This window comes from Tetranychus urticae, chromosome 2 (genome assembly GCF_039701765.1).
Source record: "Tetranychus urticae isolate SD_2017Ah chromosome 2, NJAU_TeUrti_SD_1.0, whole genome shotgun sequence".
NCBI classification, from domain to species: domain Eukaryota; kingdom Metazoa; phylum Arthropoda; class Arachnida; order Trombidiformes; family Tetranychidae; genus Tetranychus; species Tetranychus urticae.
In genome coordinates this window covers 23,396,265-23,418,807 of record NC_142959.1, presented here as the reverse complement: position 1 = coordinate 23,418,807, position 22,543 = coordinate 23,396,265, and the positions used below count along the sequence as shown (strand labels likewise).

The 22,543-nt window shown below is 32.9% G+C and overlaps 7 protein-coding genes and 1 non-coding gene across 9 annotated transcripts; 6 read left to right on the top strand and 2 right to left on the bottom strand.

The window, feature by feature from the left end:
- The first annotated feature begins 14 nt into the window (after window positions 1-14).
- LOC107367419 (uncharacterized) lies at window positions 15-2,091 on the top strand. The gene is made up of 3 exons (XR_016199030.1): window positions 15-440; window positions 516-1,576; window positions 1,690-2,091. It is a non-coding gene; the product is annotated as an uncharacterized LOC107367419 (transcript).
- A 723-nt stretch (window positions 2,092-2,814) lies between these two features.
- LOC107367560 (guided entry of tail-anchored proteins factor 1) lies at window positions 2,815-4,275 on the top strand. The gene is made up of 5 exons (XM_015935273.3): window positions 2,815-2,996; window positions 3,147-3,396; window positions 3,469-3,634; window positions 3,740-3,807; window positions 3,895-4,275. Exons 2-5 carry the CDS (start codon window positions 3,295-3,297, stop codon window positions 4,087-4,089), a joined length of 531 nt encoding a protein of 176 aa, XP_015790759.1. The 5' UTR covers window positions 2,815-2,996; window positions 3,147-3,294; the 3' UTR covers window positions 4,090-4,275.
- Window positions 3,623-6,355, bottom strand: LOC107367559 (uncharacterized). Its single transcript, XM_015935272.3, has 2 exons — window positions 4,557-6,355; window positions 3,623-4,428 (listed from the first exon to the last, which is right to left on the bottom strand). Exons 1-2 carry the CDS (start codon window positions 6,240-6,242, stop codon window positions 4,276-4,278), a joined length of 1,839 nt encoding a protein of 612 aa, XP_015790758.2. The 5' UTR covers window positions 6,243-6,355; the 3' UTR covers window positions 3,623-4,275.
- A 632-nt stretch (window positions 6,356-6,987) lies between these two features.
- Window positions 6,988-7,938, top strand: LOC107367420 (serine/threonine-protein kinase unc-51-like). The gene has a single exon (XM_015935123.3). The coding sequence runs from the start codon at window positions 6,988-6,990 to the stop codon at window positions 7,936-7,938; it is 951 nt and encodes a 316-aa protein (XP_015790609.1).
- A 5,710-nt stretch (window positions 7,939-13,648) lies between these two features.
- On the top strand, window positions 13,649-17,679 carry LOC107367480 (ankyrin repeat and FYVE domain-containing protein 1). Its single transcript, XM_015935180.3, has one exon. The coding sequence runs from the start codon at window positions 14,086-14,088 to the stop codon at window positions 17,518-17,520; it is 3,435 nt and encodes a 1,144-aa protein (XP_015790666.2). The 5' UTR covers window positions 13,649-14,085; the 3' UTR covers window positions 17,521-17,679.
- Window positions 17,680-18,157: 478 nt separating this feature from the next.
- Window positions 18,158-18,884, top strand: MED9 (mediator complex subunit 9). Its single transcript, XM_015935186.3, has 2 exons — window positions 18,158-18,336; window positions 18,438-18,884. The coding sequence occupies exons 1-2, from the start codon at window positions 18,230-18,232 to the stop codon at window positions 18,706-18,708; spliced, it is 378 nt and encodes a 125-aa protein (XP_015790672.2). The 5' UTR covers window positions 18,158-18,229; the 3' UTR covers window positions 18,709-18,884.
- Window positions 18,885-19,454: 570 nt separating this feature from the next.
- Window positions 19,455-22,488, top strand: LOC107367484 (uncharacterized). Of its 2 annotated transcripts, none has more exons than XM_089267303.1 (6): window positions 19,455-19,669; window positions 19,799-19,909; window positions 20,002-20,064; window positions 20,145-20,328; window positions 20,397-20,525; window positions 21,819-22,488. In XM_089267303.1, exons 1-5 carry the CDS (start codon window positions 19,595-19,597, stop codon window positions 20,522-20,524), a joined length of 561 nt encoding a protein of 186 aa, XP_089123429.1. In that variant the 5' UTR covers window positions 19,455-19,594; the 3' UTR covers window position 20,525; window positions 21,819-22,488. The 2 variants fall into 2 exon arrangements, with proteins under 2 accessions (XP_089123429.1, XP_089123430.1); XM_089267304.1 differs by having other exon boundaries at window positions 20,397-20,489; window positions 21,819-21,967.
- On the bottom strand, window positions 20,689-21,715 carry LOC107367487 (acyl-CoA-binding protein homolog). The gene is made up of 4 exons (XM_015935188.3): window positions 21,612-21,715; window positions 21,407-21,521; window positions 21,019-21,081; window positions 20,689-20,925 (listed from the first exon to the last, which is right to left on the bottom strand). Exons 1-4 carry the CDS (start codon window positions 21,624-21,626, stop codon window positions 20,849-20,851), a joined length of 270 nt encoding a protein of 89 aa, XP_015790674.1. The 5' UTR covers window positions 21,627-21,715; the 3' UTR covers window positions 20,689-20,848.
- Window positions 22,489-22,543: the final 55 nt, after the last annotated feature.

Here is a 22,543-nt window from a genome sequence, read left to right as displayed (position 1 = left end):
TTTTCTTCATGTCTTTCATTGTTGTCAAGTGTTTAATGCCGTAAACCCCGATTGATAACATTTAATATTTTAATGATTCATTCCAGTTAGTCTTTTAACTGTTGAAAAATCAGCAATTTAAAGAAATTGCTGCTTAAATATATTCAACAATATGGTATAAAGAGACCTGCCAGTAATTTAGACTAAATTTTGTTACAGCCTCTTCGGTATGGCTACTTTTCTTTCAAAGAAATTCTTTGTTTACATTTGTTAAGTATAGTAAAATTTAAAGTATAGTTTGGTACAGTTGTTAAATGTCTAATTAAATTAATTTTTTCTCACTGGATTTCAACTCTAATCTAAATCTTCGACAAGTGACATGGAGTGACCTGTTTCAATTGTTGTCAATCATTTAAAATGATACTTCATTGGATCATTGTGTCAAATTTCTCTTTGGTCAGGTAATTATCATTAAATGCTTTATTTAGCCTTTAAATTATTTCCTCTTTTGCTTTATTAATTTTCTTTTTCGACAGTAATCAATTACAAAGTGTCATGGAAAGGATTCCCTCATATTTGATCAAACTGATGCTGCCTGACTAAAGTGGAGATTGACTCCGTGATCCTACAATCTATGGAGAAAAACAATGATTCCTGAAAGTTCAAGATGAGATTGAGAATTTGTCGTTCTCGTATCTATCTCATCTTGACATTAGGATTACTCTCCATTGGCTGGAATTTGTTCGGCTTGATAAATTTAAAGCACCAACTTTGATTGAAGGTGACGATCTTGAACGAGAGGTACAAATTTAGAAGTAAACTGTCACCTACAGCTGCTGCACCAATATTCTTATTAAAATTGAAAACGATTCCTTCAGATGTTTTGGTTTCAAAAAATTGACTGCTTGATCAACAATGAATATTCCATGAGCTGTTTCAAAACTAGCGATGACATGGTCTACATGCCTTTCAATTTCATCAGACATCACTTCGATATTTATGGGAAGTTTATTAAAACCTCAAGCAAACAAGAAGTTTTTGATTGGGGATGCAGTTATTCTAAATTTTATTACCCGAAGGAAGCATATGATTACAAAAGCACTTATCTCTGGTTTGACAATTACAATGTAGAAGTAAGAGATAGAAGTAATTTAATATCTGGCCTCGAATTCCATGGAAGATTAGGAGTCGACCTACAAAAAGCTTGTACTATTTTGGATAAAAACTTACGCATCAAAATAAAAAATTTACACTTGTCCAGGATACTTTCTAAAGGAAAACCTCTAATCGACGACGTTATGCTATCTTCTAGTGCTCATGAATCTCACCTTTTCTCCGCTGCTCGTTGGTTACTTGAAAATCAAGATGATTTAGGTGGTTGGCCAATTAAAACTATTCGAAAGCTTTCTAATCTGTATTCCAATCTTAATATTGAAACCGTGCTGGTATCCAGCAATGGATCAGGGACAAGCAATCTCTTTGTTAACATGAATGTACCATTATGCTGGGGATGAAATTTACCTGAAGGCAGCTACTCGTGTTCTTTGTTTCTTCAATATGAGCTCAGGAAAGGGAGGATTCCGGACAAGTATCTTTGGTAATTTTGATTATTTTACCTATTTATATTTATATTAGCTCAAAGAATAGTTTTTTTATATTTTAAAAATTCATTCTGTTTATTAACATATAATTTTGGTCTGGATTTTCTAGGTTTGAAGAGTATCCCACAATTCTTAGCAGTTTTGTTTTGAACGGAGCTCTTTGGTCGGTTCGTACGATTCAAAGATAAGCTGTGCTAAACAATTTGAAACGGTTGAGGAATATTTCAAAGAAGGTCTTGAATCTTCAAAACACTTGCTACTTCTTTATGACACTGGATCTGGGACACTCTATGACTTACGGCTTTTTTCATTGAAGACTGAACCGAAAATTGCTCGTTGGGATTATCATACAACTCATATCAATCAATTTTTCTACCTTAATACACTTCTCAAGGACCAACAGTATCAAAAAGATGGATTTAAAAGGAAAAAGAGCTGCTCACAATTAAAATGAAGACATTTAAAACTCTAAAACAATTATTTTGAATGAATTAATACTCACGAAATTGTATTTAATGTACAGTATTCCCTCGAGTTTTTTGCTTTTTTGTTACACTGCCATCTAGGTGAACTACAAGGGGAAGCCACGAATTTTACAGTTTAGACAATTAAACTCTTTAATTGGCATCCCCTCTTTGCTCGCTTTGAGGAGTCCTCTCCCTATAGGGGGAGTCATTAAGTTTTTTAATTGTTAAAACTGTAAAATTCGTGGTTTCCCCTTGTAGTTCACCTAGATGGCAGTGTATAAAAAAAACAAAAAACTCGAGGGAATACTGTATTTGCAAATGTATTTAATTTTCTTAATGTTCATAATTAGATATAAGCCTTTCAATATTTACTGTCATGTATTTAGTTTCATCAAGCCATTCAATTGTGTAAACCAAATATCAAGGTCAGGTCAAGTAGTAGACAAATATTGATTAATAATTTTAATCAGCTAAATAATAGCAGTTAGTTGGACGTTAGTATTGCTTCATCAAGTCTTGAATAGCCTTATTTACAGAACATGAGAGATTTTTATCCATTTTTCTGAAAAAACACACAGAAAAACATAATTTTTGCCAAAAATGCCTGATTTTTGTTCAACTTAACCTGACAATTAAACAGGGTGTTGAATATTGACACAGAAATGATGACATTGTCGCGTATGTTTTAGTTTACTCTTTGTCCTTTTCCTTTTATTTACTGTTGCCAGCTGATCCAGTAACACTTGGTTACTATGTAGTGGCTCATTCAAGCCTACCCATTCATCCTGGTTTTTTGTCATCAACTTGCTTTTATATTTGTGATTAATCTGAATAATTTAGATTAATAATACATTAAATTATTTGTCAATTGAAATATGATCAAATTATTCACACAATAAGTATCGACTAATCCGTCTTCAATTTTCACAATATCCTCTATTTTGACTGGGTAAGTAACTTCTTATTCTTCCCTTCAGATATTACATGTATCATGGACTCTATTTTCATAATTTTGTACATTTGACTGATTTTATAGTTTACTAATTCAAATCCTTGATTAATTACCATTTTGATTTTTGTCTGTTTCTTCCTTGTTTAGGCATTTGCTGTTGAAAAGGGATTTTTTATGGTTGGCTTATGCGTTAAGCTAATTACAACTTGTGAATTCATTTTTATGACTACCTCAGCTTCTGTCTACTCATTACCGTTCCATAATCTAGAATTAAATTCAGCTTTGTTAAATAATTATGGCATCATCAGATACTAATCTTGAAATCAATCACAACGTGTTTTGGTTTGTTACTTTTTGGGGGATCTTTACCACGCTTATGCCAAATTTTGTAAAATTGGTAGGTCATTTCAACTCCTCACTATTTCGATGGTTGTGTTATTAATTATAACGTTTTCTCTCATCTGTTTAGGTCATGTGGATCTTCTTTAGAGACTCTTTGATGGAGAAAAATTTAAGGAAACAAGTAACTGATTTGAAAACTGAACTGGGTACAATAAATATGACTCAAGAATTTGTAAAATATGCCAAAATTCAACGTAAAATAAATAAAATGACCGAGGAGCTCAAAAGCAGAGGTAAGTTTTACCAGTTATAGCATTAATTGATACAAGCTGTATGATTAAAATTCACTGTTACAAGATTTAAGTACATCAAATTAATATATTGTTCTTTTTATGCAGCAAATACGAAAACAATGCTCAAACTCAAGGTACAAGTTATTGTCTATGGTGTTTGCTATGTGGCCATGGTTAGTAAAACTAAAAAATCTTTACAAATTGATTCGTCATATTGATCAATATATCTCATTATTTTTATACTCATTCTCTCCATCCAGGGCTTGATTACTACGTACTTAATCTGGTCGTATCGATATACTCCATTAGCAAAAATCGATTCCAATCTTATGTTTCCTATCGGAGCAATCCTTTCTTTTCCTACGGGTGTTGAAGGGGCAATTGGTATTACATGTTGGTTTTCTATGGTGACTTATTCTAGTCGCAAGGTAAAGCGAATGGTAACAACGTCATAAAACAATGGTTACTTTGGAAATTAGCTCCTTGAGTTCAATTCTGGTGGATTCATTTGCAGCTCAATAGGATCCATTTGATCAATATTTTTATCTCGCCATGGCAATTTTTTTTACATAAAAAGGCTTGTTTTTGTACAGACCCATACGACTAGCTCAAATAAAATGGATAAAATTCATAAATTTTAATCATTGTTCAGGCTCATTAGCATGATTATCAGTTTCTGTTTCCTTAGGATCATCTAAACGTTCAATTATTGTTGTCAATTTATGATGCTCTTTTTCTACAATAGATTCTTCGATTGCAGACTGGTCTGGATCAACTGACGTAAGTTCCTGTTCCTGTTAAAATTCAAGTAAAACATCAAAAATTAACATTGAACAAATTTTATATTCAACTTTGAGAGCGGAAAGTTTAGACTTTCAACTTTATAATTTTTTTGCTTTTTCATTTGCTTTTACACACTTACCATTTCGCTTGAATCCATTGGTTCAGGAACTTCAGGAGTCTCAGAAACTTCAGGAACTTCAGGAGCTCCAGGAGCTTCGGGAACTTCAGGAACATTTTCACCCATCTCTTGAGTTAAATCTTGATTAAGAGTCTCTTCTTCGGGAAGAAAAGAGCCTGTGAAATGGTCGATTTCATCTTCAAGTATCAAATCTTCTCTCTTGGGATTTCTTTGCAAAGCCTTGCGACTTTCTGCATAAAATGTATTTGGATGAGTAATACCTTCATCAGAAATTTGATGGCTAGGGTGCCTAACTGTAAAGTATATACCACACGCTTTAGAGTAGTTTTTCTCCTCCACAAGACTCTCAATGTTTTGTAGTACCTCATCCCCAACACCTTTGCGAACTAAAAATTTTTTAAGATTGGTCCAGTCGAAATGTTTAAAAGGGCAACCATGAGCATCACCTACTCCAGGAGTACTATTAATTATTTTTTCACATCCATAAGGGCTGAAATCGACTTTTTTTCCTTCTTTACCATAATTGTAGCGTATTCCATATCTGTATTCTTTATCAAACTTTTCTGGGGCCAACTTTTGGATGAATTCATCTCGGAAAAATTTAACAGCGTCTTCAAGAGATAATCCAATTCCCTTTAAAAACAGTCCATAATGCAGACGACCACCATATTTTATGTGATGATTTTTACGTAAATTGAGATGAATACTTTCCATGCAAGGAGGAAAATGTTCAAGCGCTAAGTTATCAATCATATCAGGAGTGACTACTTCTTTCAGTTTACCTGATGCATCAGCTTTCAATTTTCTAGCGGAAGCTATTTTTTTTAAGTAAATATTGTTGATGATAGGTAGCAGGCGATGTTCTTCATCAGACCTACGCATATTAAGTCGCGATAAAGCAGTGTTCAGTTCTTGTCTGAACTTGGTACAAATCAAAGAAATCATGTCATGAGTTGAAACATAGGCATAACCATCTTGAAGGTAAGCTTTCCGCATTCGTACGACATCCAAAGCATCTTCAAACAGAATTCGATAAAATGGAGATTTATCATCGTTGGTTACAAAAAGGTTGTTAAAGGATGCTTTTCTTCTAAGATCACGATCATAATCCGAATTACCAAGATGTATGGGCTCATAATTCAAGTTATTTTTTAAAATCATTTGGGCAACAACGGATGAATCATTTTTTTGACCACTTAACGCGTTTGTGGCTGCTTTACCAACAGTTTCTTCTAGCAGCCTGTACCGAAGAAGCTCAGTTTCTCTGTTTACGAACCAAGTCTTTTTTTCTTGTGGATGACAAAAGTAAAGTCTCAAGAGGAAATGGGATATTTGATCACGACGACGAGCATCTTTCTTCAAAGTATTATGAGCACCTAAGGTTCTCGCATGTAAAGTAGTAATAAAGTTGTCACCAAATTTAGATTCAATTTGTTTAAGGCGTTCTCTTATTGTACCAAGATGGTCAGCTAAATTTTTTGACTGTCCAATTTCACTTATTTTTAGCTCTTCGAACACTTCTAGAATAGATAATCGTTCATTTACCATGTCATCCACTTCAATAAGATCAATTTTTCCAGTTGGTGGGAAGCTATAAAAAGGCAGATCATCACTAAAATCTTCATGAGCCACATTAACATGTCCACTGTCAAGTTTACTTCTTTTGGGTGTTGAGCCGAATTCCATGATGATCTAAAACTATTTATTAACTGAATAAAACTGATTCAAAAAATTATAAAACAGTTGAAATGAGGAAAATTAAAACTCAACAAAATAATAACAACTTGATACTATGTCTGGAAAATTTATTGTTTAAAAGGCGCCTTCAATTGATTTTCCCGCTAAAAGAATCAAGGGACCAGCATTTAATTTCACAAGTTCATCAACAAAACTTGTAAATGTAATTTCAAATGCAATACAACTTTTAATTTAATAATAATAGTTGTTAATCAACTAAGTAATAATTGACCCTAACATAATGTTTAGATAAGCTGCTTTACTAGAGCTTTCATTCAGATTTTTGAAATGGCCGATTGCTTTACCCAAAAAATAAGAAATATCTTAACCCTGGTATACCCATTCAAAATGAATTAAAATCTAATCAAAGTAAATTACTTGGGTTTCATCAAATCATTTTTGAATAAAATTTGAAGAGAGACGAATGTAATACAATTGTCGATTTTACAATTAGTAGCTGGATAGATATTTACAACAATTAAGTAGGAGGTGAACAATCCTTAAGATTTTATTTCAACTCTTAAATGTTATATGCATTGTTGTCAATCTTAAAGCAATCAGGATTTTGATTGTTTATTAGTTTATTCTTTGCGATTTACATTTAACATTGATCATCATCTCGATTACACCCGCTATCGATCTATCCATTAGTACCGTTTCCAACCGTGCGACAAATTTAACCAAAAAATAAAAGATGGCTGAAGAGGCTACCGAGGAAGCTCAAGTTTACCCTCAAGAGCGTGATGTAAATGAAATCACTGCCCGTGCTCGAAAAATTTTATCCCTTGAAGGAGCTAAAAGTATCAACGATGAAGATTACCTAAGTAATCGAGAAGGTTACAAGATTTTTCGAGAAACGCTGATTGGTAAAGGTAAATTTTCTCAATTCTATGCTGCTCGAACCGCAAATGGTGTTGATGTTACCGTCAAGGTTTTACCACTCAGCTCTTTACCCATTAAATACAAGGAAAACCTGCTCAGACAAGGGACTAAAATATTGAGCTATTTCAAGACCTATCCGTGTGACCAGATTTCATCCATCATTGACATCTACATGACCAAGATAAAGGTTTACGTTTTCTGTGAACCATTAGGACAGGATTTGGAAAAGATATCAAGGAAAACGAGCTACAAAGAAGAGGAATTCAAACCATGGATAGTCGATATAATGAAAGGTTTACAGTACCTTTATGAAAACTGTATTGGACATCGTAATTTACAAGCATCTAATGTAGTCTTGTCCGGAGACAAAGCAACTGCCAAGTTGACTGGTTTCGGCAATGCCATAGTCACTTGGGATCCTGATAAACAAGCGCCAATTTATGCTGAGAAAGAAAAGGAACATCATCACCATTTGGCTCCTGAAACTTTAAAGGGTGAATATGATGCTCATATTGCGGACATTTGGGGCATTGGTTGTATAATTTCAATCTTATTGACTCGAAAGCCTTGCTTTGAAAAGAAGACTCGAGACTATCTGGAAGGATACAAAACTCACCTACGACGCAATGAAACAGCCATTGGCAGTGATTTGGAGTGTTTCCTGAATCGTGTTTTTATTGCTGAGCCAACCAATAGAGCACCTTTAAGTGAACTTATGGCCCATCATTGGATTGTTGGCGGGGAATCGGCTCATAATCACTAATTTTTATTGAAATTCCTGGTGAACTTTGTGGCAAAAACCAACTCTGTAAAACAACATTGATACAAATACTGTTTTTGCCAATCATACAAATATTCAATTTTTTCAATAATCAGCTTCACATTAGTATTACCTTTTGATTTTATCCATTTCCTTTTTCCTTAAAATTATAATTATTTTCCAGTTTTGTTCAGCTATTCATTTAGTATAATTATTAAATAATTTGAAACAATAAACATCCAAATTTTATTTTAACTTGAATGTTTCATGAAACTGTTGGTGGATTCATAATTTAAATGGGTTGTTACTAAAAAGACACAACCAACACAATTTTAACACCAAAATCAAATTCAAGTTATTTTTTAAAATCATTTGGGCAACAACAGATGAATCATTTTTTTGACCACTTAACGCGTTTGTGGCTGCTTTACCAACAGTTTCTTCTAGCAGCCTGTACCGAAGAAGCTCATTTGCTTTTATAAATTTTAATGGAGAACCAGAAAATGCACTTTATTACATGAAATAAAGTTTTGGGTTTCTGTAAAACAGATATGTTCGATTTTCGTTTGAATCGACTTATTTCTATGACCGTAAGATTTAGAAAGCTGAAACTTGGTATTTGTCCATAAAAACTGTTTGTACAACACATGCATTGACTACTTTCTTCAATTTATGAACAGTTCTCTTGATTCCGGACATCGGACTTAAAACTTTGAGACTTGCTATTTCGCGAATGGCATCACCTAGAATCATCATTCTTCGATCTTATATTAGATTTTATCATGGGCTATGACATAGTGAGATAGTAAATTATTCAAGACCCTACTAAAAAAGTTATAGCATTGTATTACTCTTGCTGTCAGACTCTATTCATAAAGTAGGTTGATTACTCAAACACAAACCTTAATTGTTAGAAGGATACTCAGTTTTAAATGTATTTAGTCATATTTTATCATAGCTCATAATAAAATCTAATGTGAACAGAGATTGTAGATGATGCCAGGCTCTAAATATTGCGCTTCAAGTTTTAGGTCCAATGGCCAAAATCAAGAAAATTATCCATAAATTGAAAAAAGGATCCAATCCATGATGTGTAAAAACAACTTTTATGCACAAATGCTAAGTTTCAGCTTTCTAAATCTTACGGTCATAGAAATAAGTCGATTCAAACGAACATCGAAGCTTGTTTGTTTTACAGAGACAGAAAATGTTATTCCTCTAAATAAGACCATTTTCTTGTTGGTCATGAACAGAAACATTGGTAAAATAAGTTTCGTGAAAAAGTCTGCTTCCATAGCTGAATAAAAGCGGATCGAAGTTTCAAATTTGACTTCGATTTTCTCGAAAACTGTGCTTCGGATGAATTATTAAATAACACCAATAGACTCAGTTGTTATTTCCCTACAAACTCACCAAGTCTCAACTTTATGCTCAAATGTTCGCGTCTTTTGCAGTAATTTTTGCATTTCATTTGCAAGTTTAGCCAGAAAATTGGTTTATTCACCAAGATATGCATTAATATGAGTTTTGTTTGTGAATAAAGTTGTTTCGTACACATTTACAGCCCGAATATCATGATCGTAATGCGCTAAATGAAAGTTATTGAATTGCATTGAATAATTTATTAGTGGAGAAGCAAATTAGTGAAAGAATAATGATTTTAGGCGATGCCATTCTCGAAATATTGAGCTTCAAAGTTATAAGTCCAATGGCAGAAATCAAGAGAACTGTTACTAAATTGAAGAAAGTAATCAAAGCATGTGTTGTACAAACAGTTTTTATGGACGAAGCATAAGTTTCAGCTCGCTAACTCTTACACTTATTGAATGCGGTCGGTTTAGATAAAAATCGAACTTGATCTATTTTAAAGAAAACGAAAATATTATTTTCCAAAATAAGATCATTTGCTGGTTTATCATCAAAAGATACATCAGTAAGGTAAGTTTCGTGAAAAAATCTGCTTCCATAGCTGGAGAAAAGGCGATCGAAGTTTCAACTTTACCTACGATTTGCTCGAAAACCGTCGATCTGATGAATCATTTATTAGCACCAATAGACTCAGATTTCATGTCTCTACAAATTTACCAAGTCTCAACTTTATGCTCAAATGTTCGAGTCTTTTGCAGTACTTTTTGTTTTTCATTTGCAAGTTAAACCAGAAAATTGGTTTATTTACCAAGAAATGTGTTAAGATGAGTTTTGTTTGTTGAAAAAGTTGTTTCTTGTCCATTTATAACTTAAATATCATGAATCGAATGGGCTAATTGAAAGTTATTGAATTGCATTGAATTACTAATTAAAGGAGAATATTTTGGCGAAAGAATAATGATTGTAGACAATGCCATTCTCGAAATATTTATGTTCAAAGTTTTAAGTCCGATGTCCGGAATCAAGAGAACGGTTGATAAATTGAAGAAAGTAGTCAATGCATGGGTTGTACAAACAGTTTTTATGGACGAAGCACAAGTTTCAGCTCTTTAACTCTTACACTCATGGAATGTGATCTGTTTAAATCAAAATCGAACTTAACTGTTTTATTGAAACAAGGAAATTTCTTTTCTCAAAATAAGACCATTTTATGGTTTATCATCAAAAGATACATTAGTAAGGTAAGTTTCGTGAAAAAATCTGTTTTCTTAGCTGACCAAAAGGCGATCGAAGTTCAAAATTTGACCTTAATTTTCTAGAAAACTGTCCATCGGATGAATTATTAAATAGCACCAATGGACTCAGTTTTTATTCCCTCACAAACCCATTGAGTCTCAACTCTTAGCTCAAATTTTCACGCATTTGGCAGTACTTTTTGCATTGCATGTGCAAGTTTAACCAGAAAATTGGTTTATTTACCAAGAAATGGGTTTAGATGAGTTTTGCATGTTGAATAAGTTGTTGCTCGGTCATTTAAAGCATAAAAATCATAAGCCAAATGCGCTAATGGAAAGTTATTGAACTGAATTGAATCGAATTGAATTACTAATTAGTGGACAATTAAATTAGTGAAAGAATAGGATTAGTGATTGTAGGTGATGCCATTCTCGAAATATTGAGCGTCAAAGTTTTAATTCCAATGGCCAAAATCAAGAGAACTGTTCATAAATTGAAAAAAGGAACCAATTCATGATGTGAGCCAACAATTTTTGCAGACAAATGATAAGTTTCAGCTCATTAACTCTTAAGGTCATAGAAAGCGATCGGTTTAGCTAGAAATCGAACTTATCTGTCTTAAAGAAGATAGAAAATTTTATTCCTCAAATAAATGAATTTTCTGGTTTTCCGTTAAAATTTACTTCAGAAAAATGAGTTTCATGAAAAAATCTTCTTCCATGATTGTACAAAAGGCTATCGAAGTTTCAACTTTAAACTCGATTTCCTCGAAAACTGTTCATCAGAGAAATCTTCGATCGCACAAATGGGTTCAATTTTCATGTCACTACAAAATAGCAGAGTCTAAATTTTGAAGAAATGGATTTTTACCCGTTTTTGCCCATTTGTGTCAATTGTTCAGATTTTGTCTTTTCAGTAACAACCGTTTAAATTTATTCATTTACATGGTTCTAAGTTTATGTATCATGTCAATTTGAATCATATGGATTTGAATATTTTGAAATCTACGCAAAATTAAAGCGAAATTAGTTCGAAAAAAGGTTAGTTCGAATTTGATTTTGCGCAAACTTTTATCACGTGTAAAATTTTAAGAAATTGTTTATTTGTGCCTTAATTTACATGTTGAATGAAAATTAGGCCAACATTGCTAATCTTTCCCTGTTAATCTCCCATGATCTATCTTGAGATTCATCACTATGCTCATAAAGGCCAAATTAGCTGCTTCTGTTGGCTGAATCTCTAAAAAGTTGATCATATTATTGTGATACATAATTGTATTTATATTATTTCAGTCAAATGTGTGTGTACACTGAATAATGTCAGGACAATGACTTTGCTTTGTGGTCTGTTATTTATGAAATAATCTTCAACCATGTTTTTAATCATCAATACCAGAATGAAATCAACTTGGTCCATAATTCATTTTCTGGATCAACATTTCTCTCTAATTGCTAATATCTCACAAGCCATCAAATAATTTACATTCACTCAGTGAATCTCCTAGTTTTTTACCCAAGACGTATCAAAAATGGATGCTAACAGAAGCAGTCAAAAAAAGAAGGTCACTATTGTGGATGAATTGCCGTCAAACGCCTTGGCCCAGGAGACAACTTCGTTCAGATGGCTTTTCCTATTTGTCAAGTGGCTTTTCATTTCTATCAATTCAATTTGTTTGGCTGGTCAGTTGTATTGCCTGTTTGCTCCACATGTAATTATTTGGTCGCCTGAAACAGCTCTTCTCATTTTGGGAATCTTTTTTGGAACTGTTCTCGCCTTTGTTGCTCTATTTGGTGCTGTAAAAGAGGAATGCTACATTATCCTTACCTACAACATTTTCATATCTGTCATTTATATCGTCTCCGTCTTTCAGCAGTGGAGGTCCATGGCAGAAGAGATATCGCTTTTTTTCTATGTACTTCTTTGTTTTCTGTTCGCTCATCTAATTTATCGAAAACATATTCCAACAGCTGAATGAAGTATTGAAGATTCACCTCTTTTTGAATATTGATCAATATTAACTCTTTACTCCAATCTCTAATGTGCCTTTGGTATATTAAAAGTTTCATTTGGGAATCATTTTGATTTCATCGTCTTGTGAATTTACACCGAAATTTCTATTAATGACGGATCTGGTATACTTTGACTTAATCTTTCGTCTTCGATTAGTTATTGGCTTCCATAGTATTATTATATGGTTAATAATTTTCATCGATTAACTGCCAAATTCGTATGTTCGTTCATCATGTTGGCTTTACTGTTTATTGTGTTCAACTTTCATTTCTGAGCATTTAGTTTAATCTACTTAATGTATCTTTAATTTCAGCTTTGCTGAAAATCTCAAGTTATTTATCGACCTTTATTAAAATTCGAGTTAAATTCGAAATTTTGTTCAACTCTTTATTGTTTCATTTTAGCCAATTTATTATCGCCATATATGAATTACTTCAAAAGTTTTCTTAAAATTGTATCAACATTACAAGACCAAATCAAATACAGTAAGGGCTGAGATATTGAGACCATCTCGGAATTGCTTTTGCTTATGATTACAAATGTATGAGTGAAAAAATTTTCAAGTCAGATTGAATAGTATTGAACATAAAAGAAGCAATTTATAGTAACGGCTGAGGTAATGAGACTTATTGGGATAGCTTTTTAGCTCTATGAGCAGCGATTATTTACTCATTTTCAATCTTCTTTAATTGATGGGATTCAGCGATTCATTGATTTTTTATGAAAGAAAATTTGATTGAGCTAATTATTATCCAAAGAAATCGGAATAAAGCTTGATGAAATAAATTAGATTCAACGCCTTCTTAAGGAACTGTTAATGAATTGTGTCCCATTATCTCAGCCATTAATGCAAGAGATTTGCCAGTTGTATTAATCTTCAGAAATCATGATCTCTCCTTGTCTTCCAGCCAATTTTTCAAATGATATTTCTTATTTAATTCTGAGTGTTTTTGTTTACAAATTGTACTTATTGATGTTATTACCAATTGATAAATCATTATTATCATTTTTAAATAAAAGTCGAACCTTTATGAATTAAAAACAGAATACCGATTTGAATTAAACCGCCAAGTAAATGTGGGTATCTCAGCTGTGATAAACCGACTTAAGTGAAACCTTCAGACATCGCCTTTTAACATGCAATTACTTGTATGTTTTGCTCTCACTTTTATTAATTTTCTTCATTGAATCAATCATTAATTTTTAATAATTTGGTGCGTTTGTTCATCAACTCTTCAGTTTTGTTTCCCAGTGACATATTTAAGAGTACAACATAGGAACTATATAAATTTAATGTTCCTATGTTGTTCTGAATTTTACAGTCACACATAAAAAGACTATCTTTTTATTCACAATTATAGTGATCACGATTGTGGTTTCTCTTTTCTATTAATTTTTGCTGATTTTATTGCCATTGTTGGATACACCTCCAAATGTCTACTTGACTTGTGTTGGAAACACTTGGACTCATACAATTGTGTCTGTTAGTTTATTTTTGATCGTTTTGAAATTTATTTCTCTCTGACTCCTCGTATTATGGAACGTGGTGAAGTGGAAAAATTAAGAGAACATCTCTCTTTATTAAGAGAACAGTATGTCAAATTACAATCCAAAAATTCTGAGATTGAACGCAAATATAATGTTCTGGTGGCAAGTGCCGGAGAAACCAACGAGAATCATTTTGTTAACCGTCTAATGAAAACTATTGCCAATCTATTGGATAAAGAGGATTATAGTGATTGTACCATTTTGTTGAACGGAGGAGAAATCAAGGCTCACAAATTTATTCTTAGCTCAAGAAGTGACCATTGGGGCGTTGAAGATCTGAATGAAGTTAGTACTCTCGATTGGAAGGATATACCTTACGATACTGGTTTAGTTATTTTGAAATGGATTTACACCGACCAAATTGATTTAACAAGTAATATAGAAGAAACTATCTTAACCATCATAAAAATAGCCAAGAGATTTCATTTAAGCTCTTTAGTGGAGAAATGTGAAGAATCACTGATGTCTTTTGTTAATGTCCGTAATTGTGTAAAATTTTACCAAATTGCTGATGAAATTCAAGCTGATGTACTCAAAAATCACTGTTCTCAGTTAATTTCCAATTACTGGAATGACTTTGGCTCTGATGATTTTGCTCATATGTCAGCTTCCCTTCTTTTTAATATGTTCAAGGCAAAGACGAGATTTCCTCTTCATCAAGCAATCAAAATCAAAAGAGAAGATGTTGTCTTTCTATATCTCATTGAATATGACAGTCAACTATTCACCAAAATCAATGAATTCGATGAAAGTGGAGAGATTCCATTAAATTTAGCTCTAAAAACTGGTCAACTTAGTATTGCTAAAACTTTACTTCGCCATCAAGCTAACATTAATGCTGTGGATGACAACTCGCGAACTTTATTACATCGTGCCATTGAACGCGATGATGGAGAGTCGATTAATTTCTTGATTGAATCGAGTGCCTCTGTTCATATTGCTACATCAAAGGAAAAGCTTACTCCATTACATCTAGTGTGCTCCAAAAAATTGTCTGATCCTACAATCTCTACGAAATTACTTGCTGCCGGATCAGATCCAAATCTTCAAGATGCAGAAGGAAACACTTGTCTTCATCTGGCCATTTTACATGATAATGAAATTGTTTTCAATGAACTTCTAGAATATCGAAATATATCACTAGATACTAGAAATGCCAAAGGATTTACACCATTAACATTGGCTCTCTCACAGCTTGAGAGCAATGACATTTTTGCTATCAAGTTAGTTGAAAAGGGTGCCTCTGTTGATTCTTCGGACCCTTCATCCGGCAATTCATTGTTGCATATTGCTGCTTCTGAGAAAAATGAATCTGCTGGCATTTTCTTGATTAACCATGGAGCAAAGATTAATGTTACTAATAAAAAAGGCGAGGCTCCTTTACACATTGCTGCGTCCCTTGGTTTGGAGAGGTTGGTCAAAACATTATTGGAAAATGGTGCCAATTGTAACATTGTTACTTCATCAACTACAGTTAACAGTAGTGATCCTTTTGCTTCACCAACTGAAAGAATTTCCAGCGATGAACTGCAAGTCTTTAATCAAACACCGTTGCATTTAACGGTTCTCAATAAACATGAAAACATAATTCGTATTATTTTGAGTTGTAAAGCATCTGATGGTAAAGACCTTGGATCGTCTATCACCCTCCCAAATCTAAATATCAAAGATTCAAATGATGAAACACCTCTTTCTATAGCAATCAGATTGAAGTTATTAGATATTGCTCAGTTATTGATTGATGAAGGAGCCAATGTTAATATTAAAGACTCAACTGGATATACATTACTTCACAAGGCAATCATTAATGAGGATTCTAGAGGAGCTTTGTTCCTCTTAAATCATGGTGCTGATATTAATCTTTCCACGCCAAATGGTGAAACACCATTACAATTAGTTGTAAAACATCAACTCGAATCAGTCTTAATCGATTTGTGTTCTAAAGGAGCTGATGTAAATACACTTGACGAGAATGGAAACTCTCCGCTCTGGATTGCCTTGGAAAATAAAAATGAAGATATTGCATCTATTTTGGTACAATATGAATGTGATACAAACTGTTGGGGTGAAGGGCCTGGTGGCTGTTGGCAAACCATTCTTCATCGATCTCTCGACGAAAATAATGAGTTTATCGCTGTTTTCCTTATTCGAAGTGGATGTGACCTCAATTCACCTCGTAAACCATCTCCTGATGGTAAAGGTGACGAAGAGGCTCACGATGGCCAAACACCGTTGCATATGGCATGTGCTTGGGGACTAGAGAATGTTGTACAAACATTACTCGAGTTTGGAGCAAGTGTAAATATTCAAGATGCCGATGGAAAAACTCCTCTTCATATTGCTATTTTTAATCAACATTCAACCATAATATCTCTCCTTCTCTGTCATCCCTCTCTTAATCTTAATTTACGAGATCGTAATGGATGTACACCTTTTGCCACAGCAATGAGCATAAAAAACAACAAAGCTGCTCAAGAGATTCTCAATCGGGACCCCAATTCAGCGGAAAAGTATGATGCCAAAGGATACAATTTTCTTCATACCGCCATTAAACGTGGTGATATTGAAAGTGTCCTCTTCTTGTTATCAATTAATGTTAACATTCATTCTCGAGTCCAAGATCCAGTCCAAATGACACCTCTCCATTTATCTGTTGAATGTGGATCAGAGTTGATTCTTAGAAATTTACTTTTGGCTGGTGTGAACATTAATGATGTGACCGCACAAAAGCAAACTGCTCTCCATATTGCCGCTGAACATGATCACAGTGTTATTGCAAGTATTTTGTTGGAAAAAGGAATTGATTTCAATGTTGCCGATATTAATCTTAATAATGCCTTACACATTGCATGCCAAAAAGGTCACCTTGCAACAGTAAAAGTTCTAATGAACGAGTCAACAATTCAATCTGACGCTTGTAACGCCAAGGGACAAACTCCTCTTCATCTTGTTGCCCAATTCGGGCGGGATAATGCTGCTGCTATTTTTGAACATTTCATTGCATGTGAGCCTGAATATCCAATCAATAAGCCTGATGCAGAGGGTAACACTGCTTTATTGCTAGCATACATCAATGGAAACGTTAATCTCTGCCGTGCTTTAGTTAAAAATCGAGCTTGCCTAGGAACAAGTAATAAAAGCGGCACCAATTTGTTTAACTGTCAAGTAGCAAGTAATTCACTTTTATATAAATTATTGGATTCATTAGATGCAGAACCAGTTTGGACTGAGGGCAATGACTGTTCTGAATGCTCTCGAAAGTTTAGCATCCAATATAGGAAACATCATTGTCGCCATTGTGGTCGTATTTTGTGCTCTAACTGTTCTGCCAAAATGATTACAATTCCCAAATTTAACCTAAACAGATCGGTACGAGTTTGTGAAATTTGTTTCGATGTATTAATGATGGGATTCTCAGCATAAATTTTTGTTTAATTTATCGTCTACGTTTGTGACATATCTAAAAGTTATATACGAATCAATTTTTTCTTTCACCCTGTTTCGGAAATAAAAAAAGCTGAGCGCAAACACGAAAAAGTACATTCCGATCAAACAATAAATCAATCTATTTTATTTGATTAATTTTTAAGTCTCTTTTTTATTTCGTTTAACAAATGCTCAATGATCGTAGCTTCTTCAAATTTTTATCGGACATTTTTAAAACACTTGTATTTAATTCTCATTTCTGATAGTAACCTAAACTGATTAATTACAATTGTAGGCATCACCGGGTTATCAATGTTTACTGCTGCATTCATCAGATAATTGCGATCAAAACTAAACATTAACTGATTGCACTAGCTGTGCCTACGTTATTCAATATCTTCAGGAGAATAACAATAGAAATAAAAATATTTAATTTTAGATCATAGGTTGATTTAAATCAATCTTTATTTCGCTAATAATATCTCATATTAAATTCTTGATGAATAATTTCTGGTAAATGACAATTTTTTTAACTAAAACAATTTCAACAGTTCAACTAATCCCGCGCTTCCAGTGAATTGGACAGAATTTTAGTAACTTTGGTAACCGAGCTTGATGGCAATAACAAACTCTTTAAATCTCATGTTGCTATAATTTTCTTTTTTGATAATTCCTTGTTATTAATTGTAATCAAATCATTGTCATCATGGCTTCAAATAATAGCAATAATAATAACAATAGTTCCACTCCTAATATCAAACTTGAGGACATCGATTTTGAATTTTTACCATTAATTTATGACATTATTAGAAGGTAAGGTTTTTTTGCTAATTTTTGAAATAACTTTTTTAAGATCTACAATCTAATTATTTCTAATGTTTATCTTTCATCTAAATTTCTACTCTTTCTTAAAGCATCGAAAAAGAGCTGAATGAAGGTAGCAGTGTTGGACAAAAGGCTATACATCGAGAGCAAACGGAAATTCCTGCTAAAATGCAATTACTCAATGATAAATTCAAAAAGTGTCGTGAACAGCTGATGAAAATTGAAGGAATTGACATAACCAAGGAACAGCAAATGAAGCAATTGGAAAATCTCAGTAAACAATTGGACATGAAAAGACAACTTCTTACTCAGTATAAAAACTTTTCACCAATTGAAAGTTCCTCCCAAATGCATACATGATATCTGTTGATCATCTAGTTTACTCCTTATTTATCTCTCTTATTTACCCTGTAATTGTGTATCTTATTAATTTCATTATCATGTAAATATCTATTTTGTTATGATAGAAACACCTCTATTAAAACAAAGATCAACGATTAATAACGAACGATACAATAAATGAGTTATCAAATTGACTTCAGTTGAACAAAATTTGTTTGCTTGTCAGTGAATAAAAAATTTTAATCAAGATTTGTTCATTCTAGTCAAATGGCAAGTATGGCGACCTAATCCGTGTTTATTTCTCCATTCAATCTTGATTATACCCAATATTTATCATGGCTCATAAAACATGAAACAAATCAATAAACAAAAGAAAAAAACACCCGAAAGCAAGAACAATAGTTTTAATCAAATTAGTGATTGCACTGACTGCTTATGTAGACGTGTTACTCTGTGATTTCTTCTAAATTGCTTTTTCCTTTCAAACATTCAGTGTCATGAATTATTTTTATATGATCACTCATGGGTAGATCTTCTTTGTGATAGCACAAAAGGTCATAATTGAATTGAACCTTTGCACTGCCAACCGAAAGCATTATCTTGTTTCTGGTCTTGATTTACTTTGATTGAAAGAGGTGGAGGACAAAATAGCTAAGGTTGAAAATGAGGGTAAAGATTAAATGAAATTTTTTGAAAGGATTCTCAAAAGTTAAAAATAATGAATCAAGAGCGAAATCGACGGAACGGAAAAGATCTTCAAATTTTAGGCTTCAAGATCTTCCGGGTGTGATGAGAAGATGAAAATTTTTGCTTCAACTAATGATGATTTTTCAAGTACAAGGATTCAGTAAGTTGGTTACTAAAAGATCATTAAGGGAATTGTCGGTGGTTTTTTACTTATAAAATGTTTTCCAATGGTTTTATCCATTTCAATGTCTTTCTCATCATTACATTAACCAGTGTTTTGTCCTTACCAGTGGTAAGTTCATCTAAATGTTCATCATTTATTGTAAAGCTTTGATTAAATTACATATCTAAATTGAATTCTCTCTTAAATTACATTTCCATCATTAATTTCCGTTCACTGATTCGATTCCAATTTCATCAGATGCGAATGCGATTGTGTATTGCTTCAAATGATCCTTATCGGTTACAAAGTCAATGTGTTATGTGTCACAATAAGAGGTTTGTCAAAACAGTTAGACAATGCACTGGAGGGGTAAGTCGATGTAAATTAACTTATAAGCGAGACAATTTGTCCATTTAATCAGTACTTAACGGCTCTATCTAATTTATGGTTCTTATATTTAGACCTATTTACCAGCAAACGTTTCTGTGGAGGAAGGTTTTTGTATGATTAAACAATGTCGATTGGTATGTTAGATTTTCAAATTTTCAATATCAAATTGATACAAATATAAGACAGTAAAATCTTAACATCTTTCCAATCATAGCAAATGCCTCTGGTCCCACCGCAGCCATATAATACACTCGGAAACAATATCAATTTAAACACGGTGCAAACGGATAATCTGTATTCAGGTTATGAATCAGCCCCAGATTATCAATATCAACTTCCAAAGCCAATTAGAGTTCGTCCACCAGCAGTACTTCATATTGGTAAACCAGTACGACCAGGTAAGTTGGATTAAGCTTTAATTTCTTATTGAACAATTACTAAATATAATTTTTTTTGTTTCTATTAGGACTTTTAACGGGCAGGCCACTTTTATTCGGAAAAAGAAGTATCGATTCTAGATTACATGGTAATACTCAAGATACCTCACGAAACATTACAAGTAAGTTGTTGGTTCACGAGCTGATGAATTCTTAAGGTTTGTATTTATTCAGTTTTACTGTAATTAGTAATTGATAAAAAACAGATTGACAGTTCCATTAGGTTCATATTATGTAGAAAGTGCCGTTTATGCATACACGTTTCTAAAGTCTACTTTCCCGATATTGAGACCTTTCTTTCGCGAATCACGATGAAACGTATTTAAAAAACCAACGATTCTTTATTTATTGATAATTTACTATCGAGTACCAACTCTTTTGAGCGTTATTTTAAATAGATAAACCAACTTAACCAAATTTTTGCCTTCCTGCACCTGCAAGTTTTACTTTGATTTCATTTTTTCGCTCAGTCATAATGCTCTTATTGAAGACCATAGCTGTCTATCAATTTCTTTGCATGGTTTACATAAGCAGAACGAGCTTCATCCTTGGACATGCCTGAATCAAAAAAGATGAGAATAATTTAAAAGAAATTTAGAATAAATCTTCTCTTTTTAACCTCATAAAGAAGTTCTAATTATGTTAGTTTACCTTTTTTTGCATCCCATGCATCCCATTTGGCTTTGCCTTTAAAGTCCAAAATACCTGGTCGATCTAAAGATTAAGAAAAGCATAAATTAAATGATTTGTATCAGTTTCAATGGCTGATGGTATTAAATTAGTACTTCAAGGAAGTAAAATACAGAACAGAATAAATCAATTCAGAACCAAACTCAACAATGATATGACTAACACTGATCAAATAAACAACAATAATCAAACAGAGCAACGCATATAAAATGAAATCATCTAATTATTATACTTCGAGTTTAAAGACATCACTTTGTACTGAACAAGCACTCACATATCTTTAGATTGATGATGAACAAGCAATCCTTTAATAATCTAAAGATATTGGATAAGCAATAATAAAACTTACCAGTGTTACAATCTCCTTCTGATGCCTGCTTGAAAAGAGCGTACAGTTCGAGTAACTCTTGATCAGTTGGTCTTGATTTGAGATTTTTCACATCTTCAGCAGCTTTGTCGAAATCCTAAATGTTAAATGTAACGAAAATCAATTAACCAAACAAAATTAAAATTGAAAATCAGTAATTAATGAAAATATTAAAGACAAAACAAACCTCTTGGGAAGCCATTGTTGATGTAGTTGGTATGGTAACAATAAATAGAGGAAAAAACTGTTTACTGGTTAAGGTTACGTTAAAACTTGTAACGATGAGAGTTGACTGATGAGTGAAGCTTTCAAAATCAAATTACACCAACAATAATTCATAAAATAACTTGTTTCTAATTTTTTATATTTGATCTTTCCTTTGTAAACAACTTAGGCAAGTCTTACCTTTAAGATTGATTTAATCGTCTTCCCTGATTGGAGAGAATTCAATGTTTAAGGTGGAGATGTTGTGATTTAAAACCTGATTCTGTTACTCTTGATTTCCCGGAGGAGAAAATTTACCAATCATTCATCCATCATCATCAAACTAGAATCAACATTCCCATGATTATGTCTTTCTAACCAATCCTCAACTGGTCTCATAATCATTTTCATACTATCTTCTTACAAAAAAAACAACAAAACATCTACATAATCATCGATCTTATCATCATACTTTTTGTGTTCCTTCAACATGCAACCCACCAAACAACTTTCTAGGCCTTTTCTTTATAAGGGATGAAACTACATTGAATGTTACAGCAATCTTATCTGACAATGAGTATAATCATGTTAATCTTGATGTGCTGTCAATTTGGTACATCAAATGGTCCTTACAAAAAAGCAGAAGGATTTAGGTTTGGATAAGACCGTCACCCCAAGCTTACATCAAATGTTATCAAAATGTTCGAGTCTTTAGGCAAGACTTCCTCAAATTGTTCATATGCTGGTTGATTTATGGTTAATTTATTTTCTACTGATTGTCCCCTGAAATGTTGAACACATAAAGTCAATTCTACGCACTTGTAAAGCGAATCTGAATAAAAAATACTATTTTCTGCATAGCCATCAAACTGATTTTGATTCACTGGAACATGAAATCTTGAAATTAGATCATGA

Excerpts from the sequence above, each read along its gene's own strand:
- LOC107367480 (XM_015935180.3), top strand. The coding sequence starts at position 14,086 with ATGGAACGTGGTGAAGTGGAAAAATTAAGAGAACATCTCTCTTTATTA.
- LOC107367484 (XM_089267303.1), top strand. The coding sequence starts at position 19,595 with ATGTTTTCCAATGGTTTTATCCATTTCAATGTCTTTCTCATCATTACA. Across the intron at positions 19,910-20,001 it reads TTAGACAATGCACTGGAGGG|ACCTATTTACCAGCAAACGT; the intron begins GTAAGTCGATGT and ends TCTTATATTTAG. Across the intron at positions 20,065-20,144 it reads TGATTAAACAATGTCGATTG|CAAATGCCTCTGGTCCCACC; the intron begins GTATGTTAGATT and ends TTCCAATCATAG.
- LOC107367420 (XM_015935123.3), top strand. The coding sequence starts at position 6,988 with ATGGCTGAAGAGGCTACCGAGGAAGCTCAAGTTTACCCTCAAGAGCGT.
- LOC107367487 (XM_015935188.3), bottom strand. Across the intron at positions 21,082-21,406 it reads AGAAGGAGATTGTAACACTG|ATCGACCAGGTATTTTGGAC; the intron begins GTAAGTTTTATT and ends CTTAATCTTTAG. Across the intron at positions 20,926-21,018 it reads TGCATGGGATGCAAAAAAAG|GCATGTCCAAGGATGAAGCT; the intron begins GTAAACTAACAT and ends TTTTTGATTCAG.
- LOC107367559 (XM_015935272.3), bottom strand. The coding sequence starts at position 6,242 with ATGGAATTCGGCTCAACACCCAAAAGAAGTAAACTTGACAGTGGACAT. Across the intron at positions 4,429-4,556 it reads CAATGGATTCAAGCGAAATG|GAACAGGAACTTACGTCAGT; the intron begins GTAAGTGTGTAA and ends GAATTTTAACAG.
- MED9 (XM_015935186.3), top strand. The coding sequence starts at position 18,230 with ATGGCTTCAAATAATAGCAATAATAATAACAATAGTTCCACTCCTAAT. Across the intron at positions 18,337-18,437 it reads ATTTATGACATTATTAGAAG|CATCGAAAAAGAGCTGAATG; the intron begins GTAAGGTTTTTT and ends TCTTTCTTAAAG.
- LOC107367560 (XM_015935273.3), top strand. The coding sequence starts at position 3,295 with ATGGCATCATCAGATACTAATCTTGAAATCAATCACAACGTGTTTTGG. Across the intron at positions 3,397-3,468 it reads TGCCAAATTTTGTAAAATTG|GTCATGTGGATCTTCTTTAG; the intron begins GTAGGTCATTTC and ends TCATCTGTTTAG. Across the intron at positions 3,635-3,739 it reads CGAGGAGCTCAAAAGCAGAG|CAAATACGAAAACAATGCTC; the intron begins GTAAGTTTTACC and ends CTTTTTATGCAG.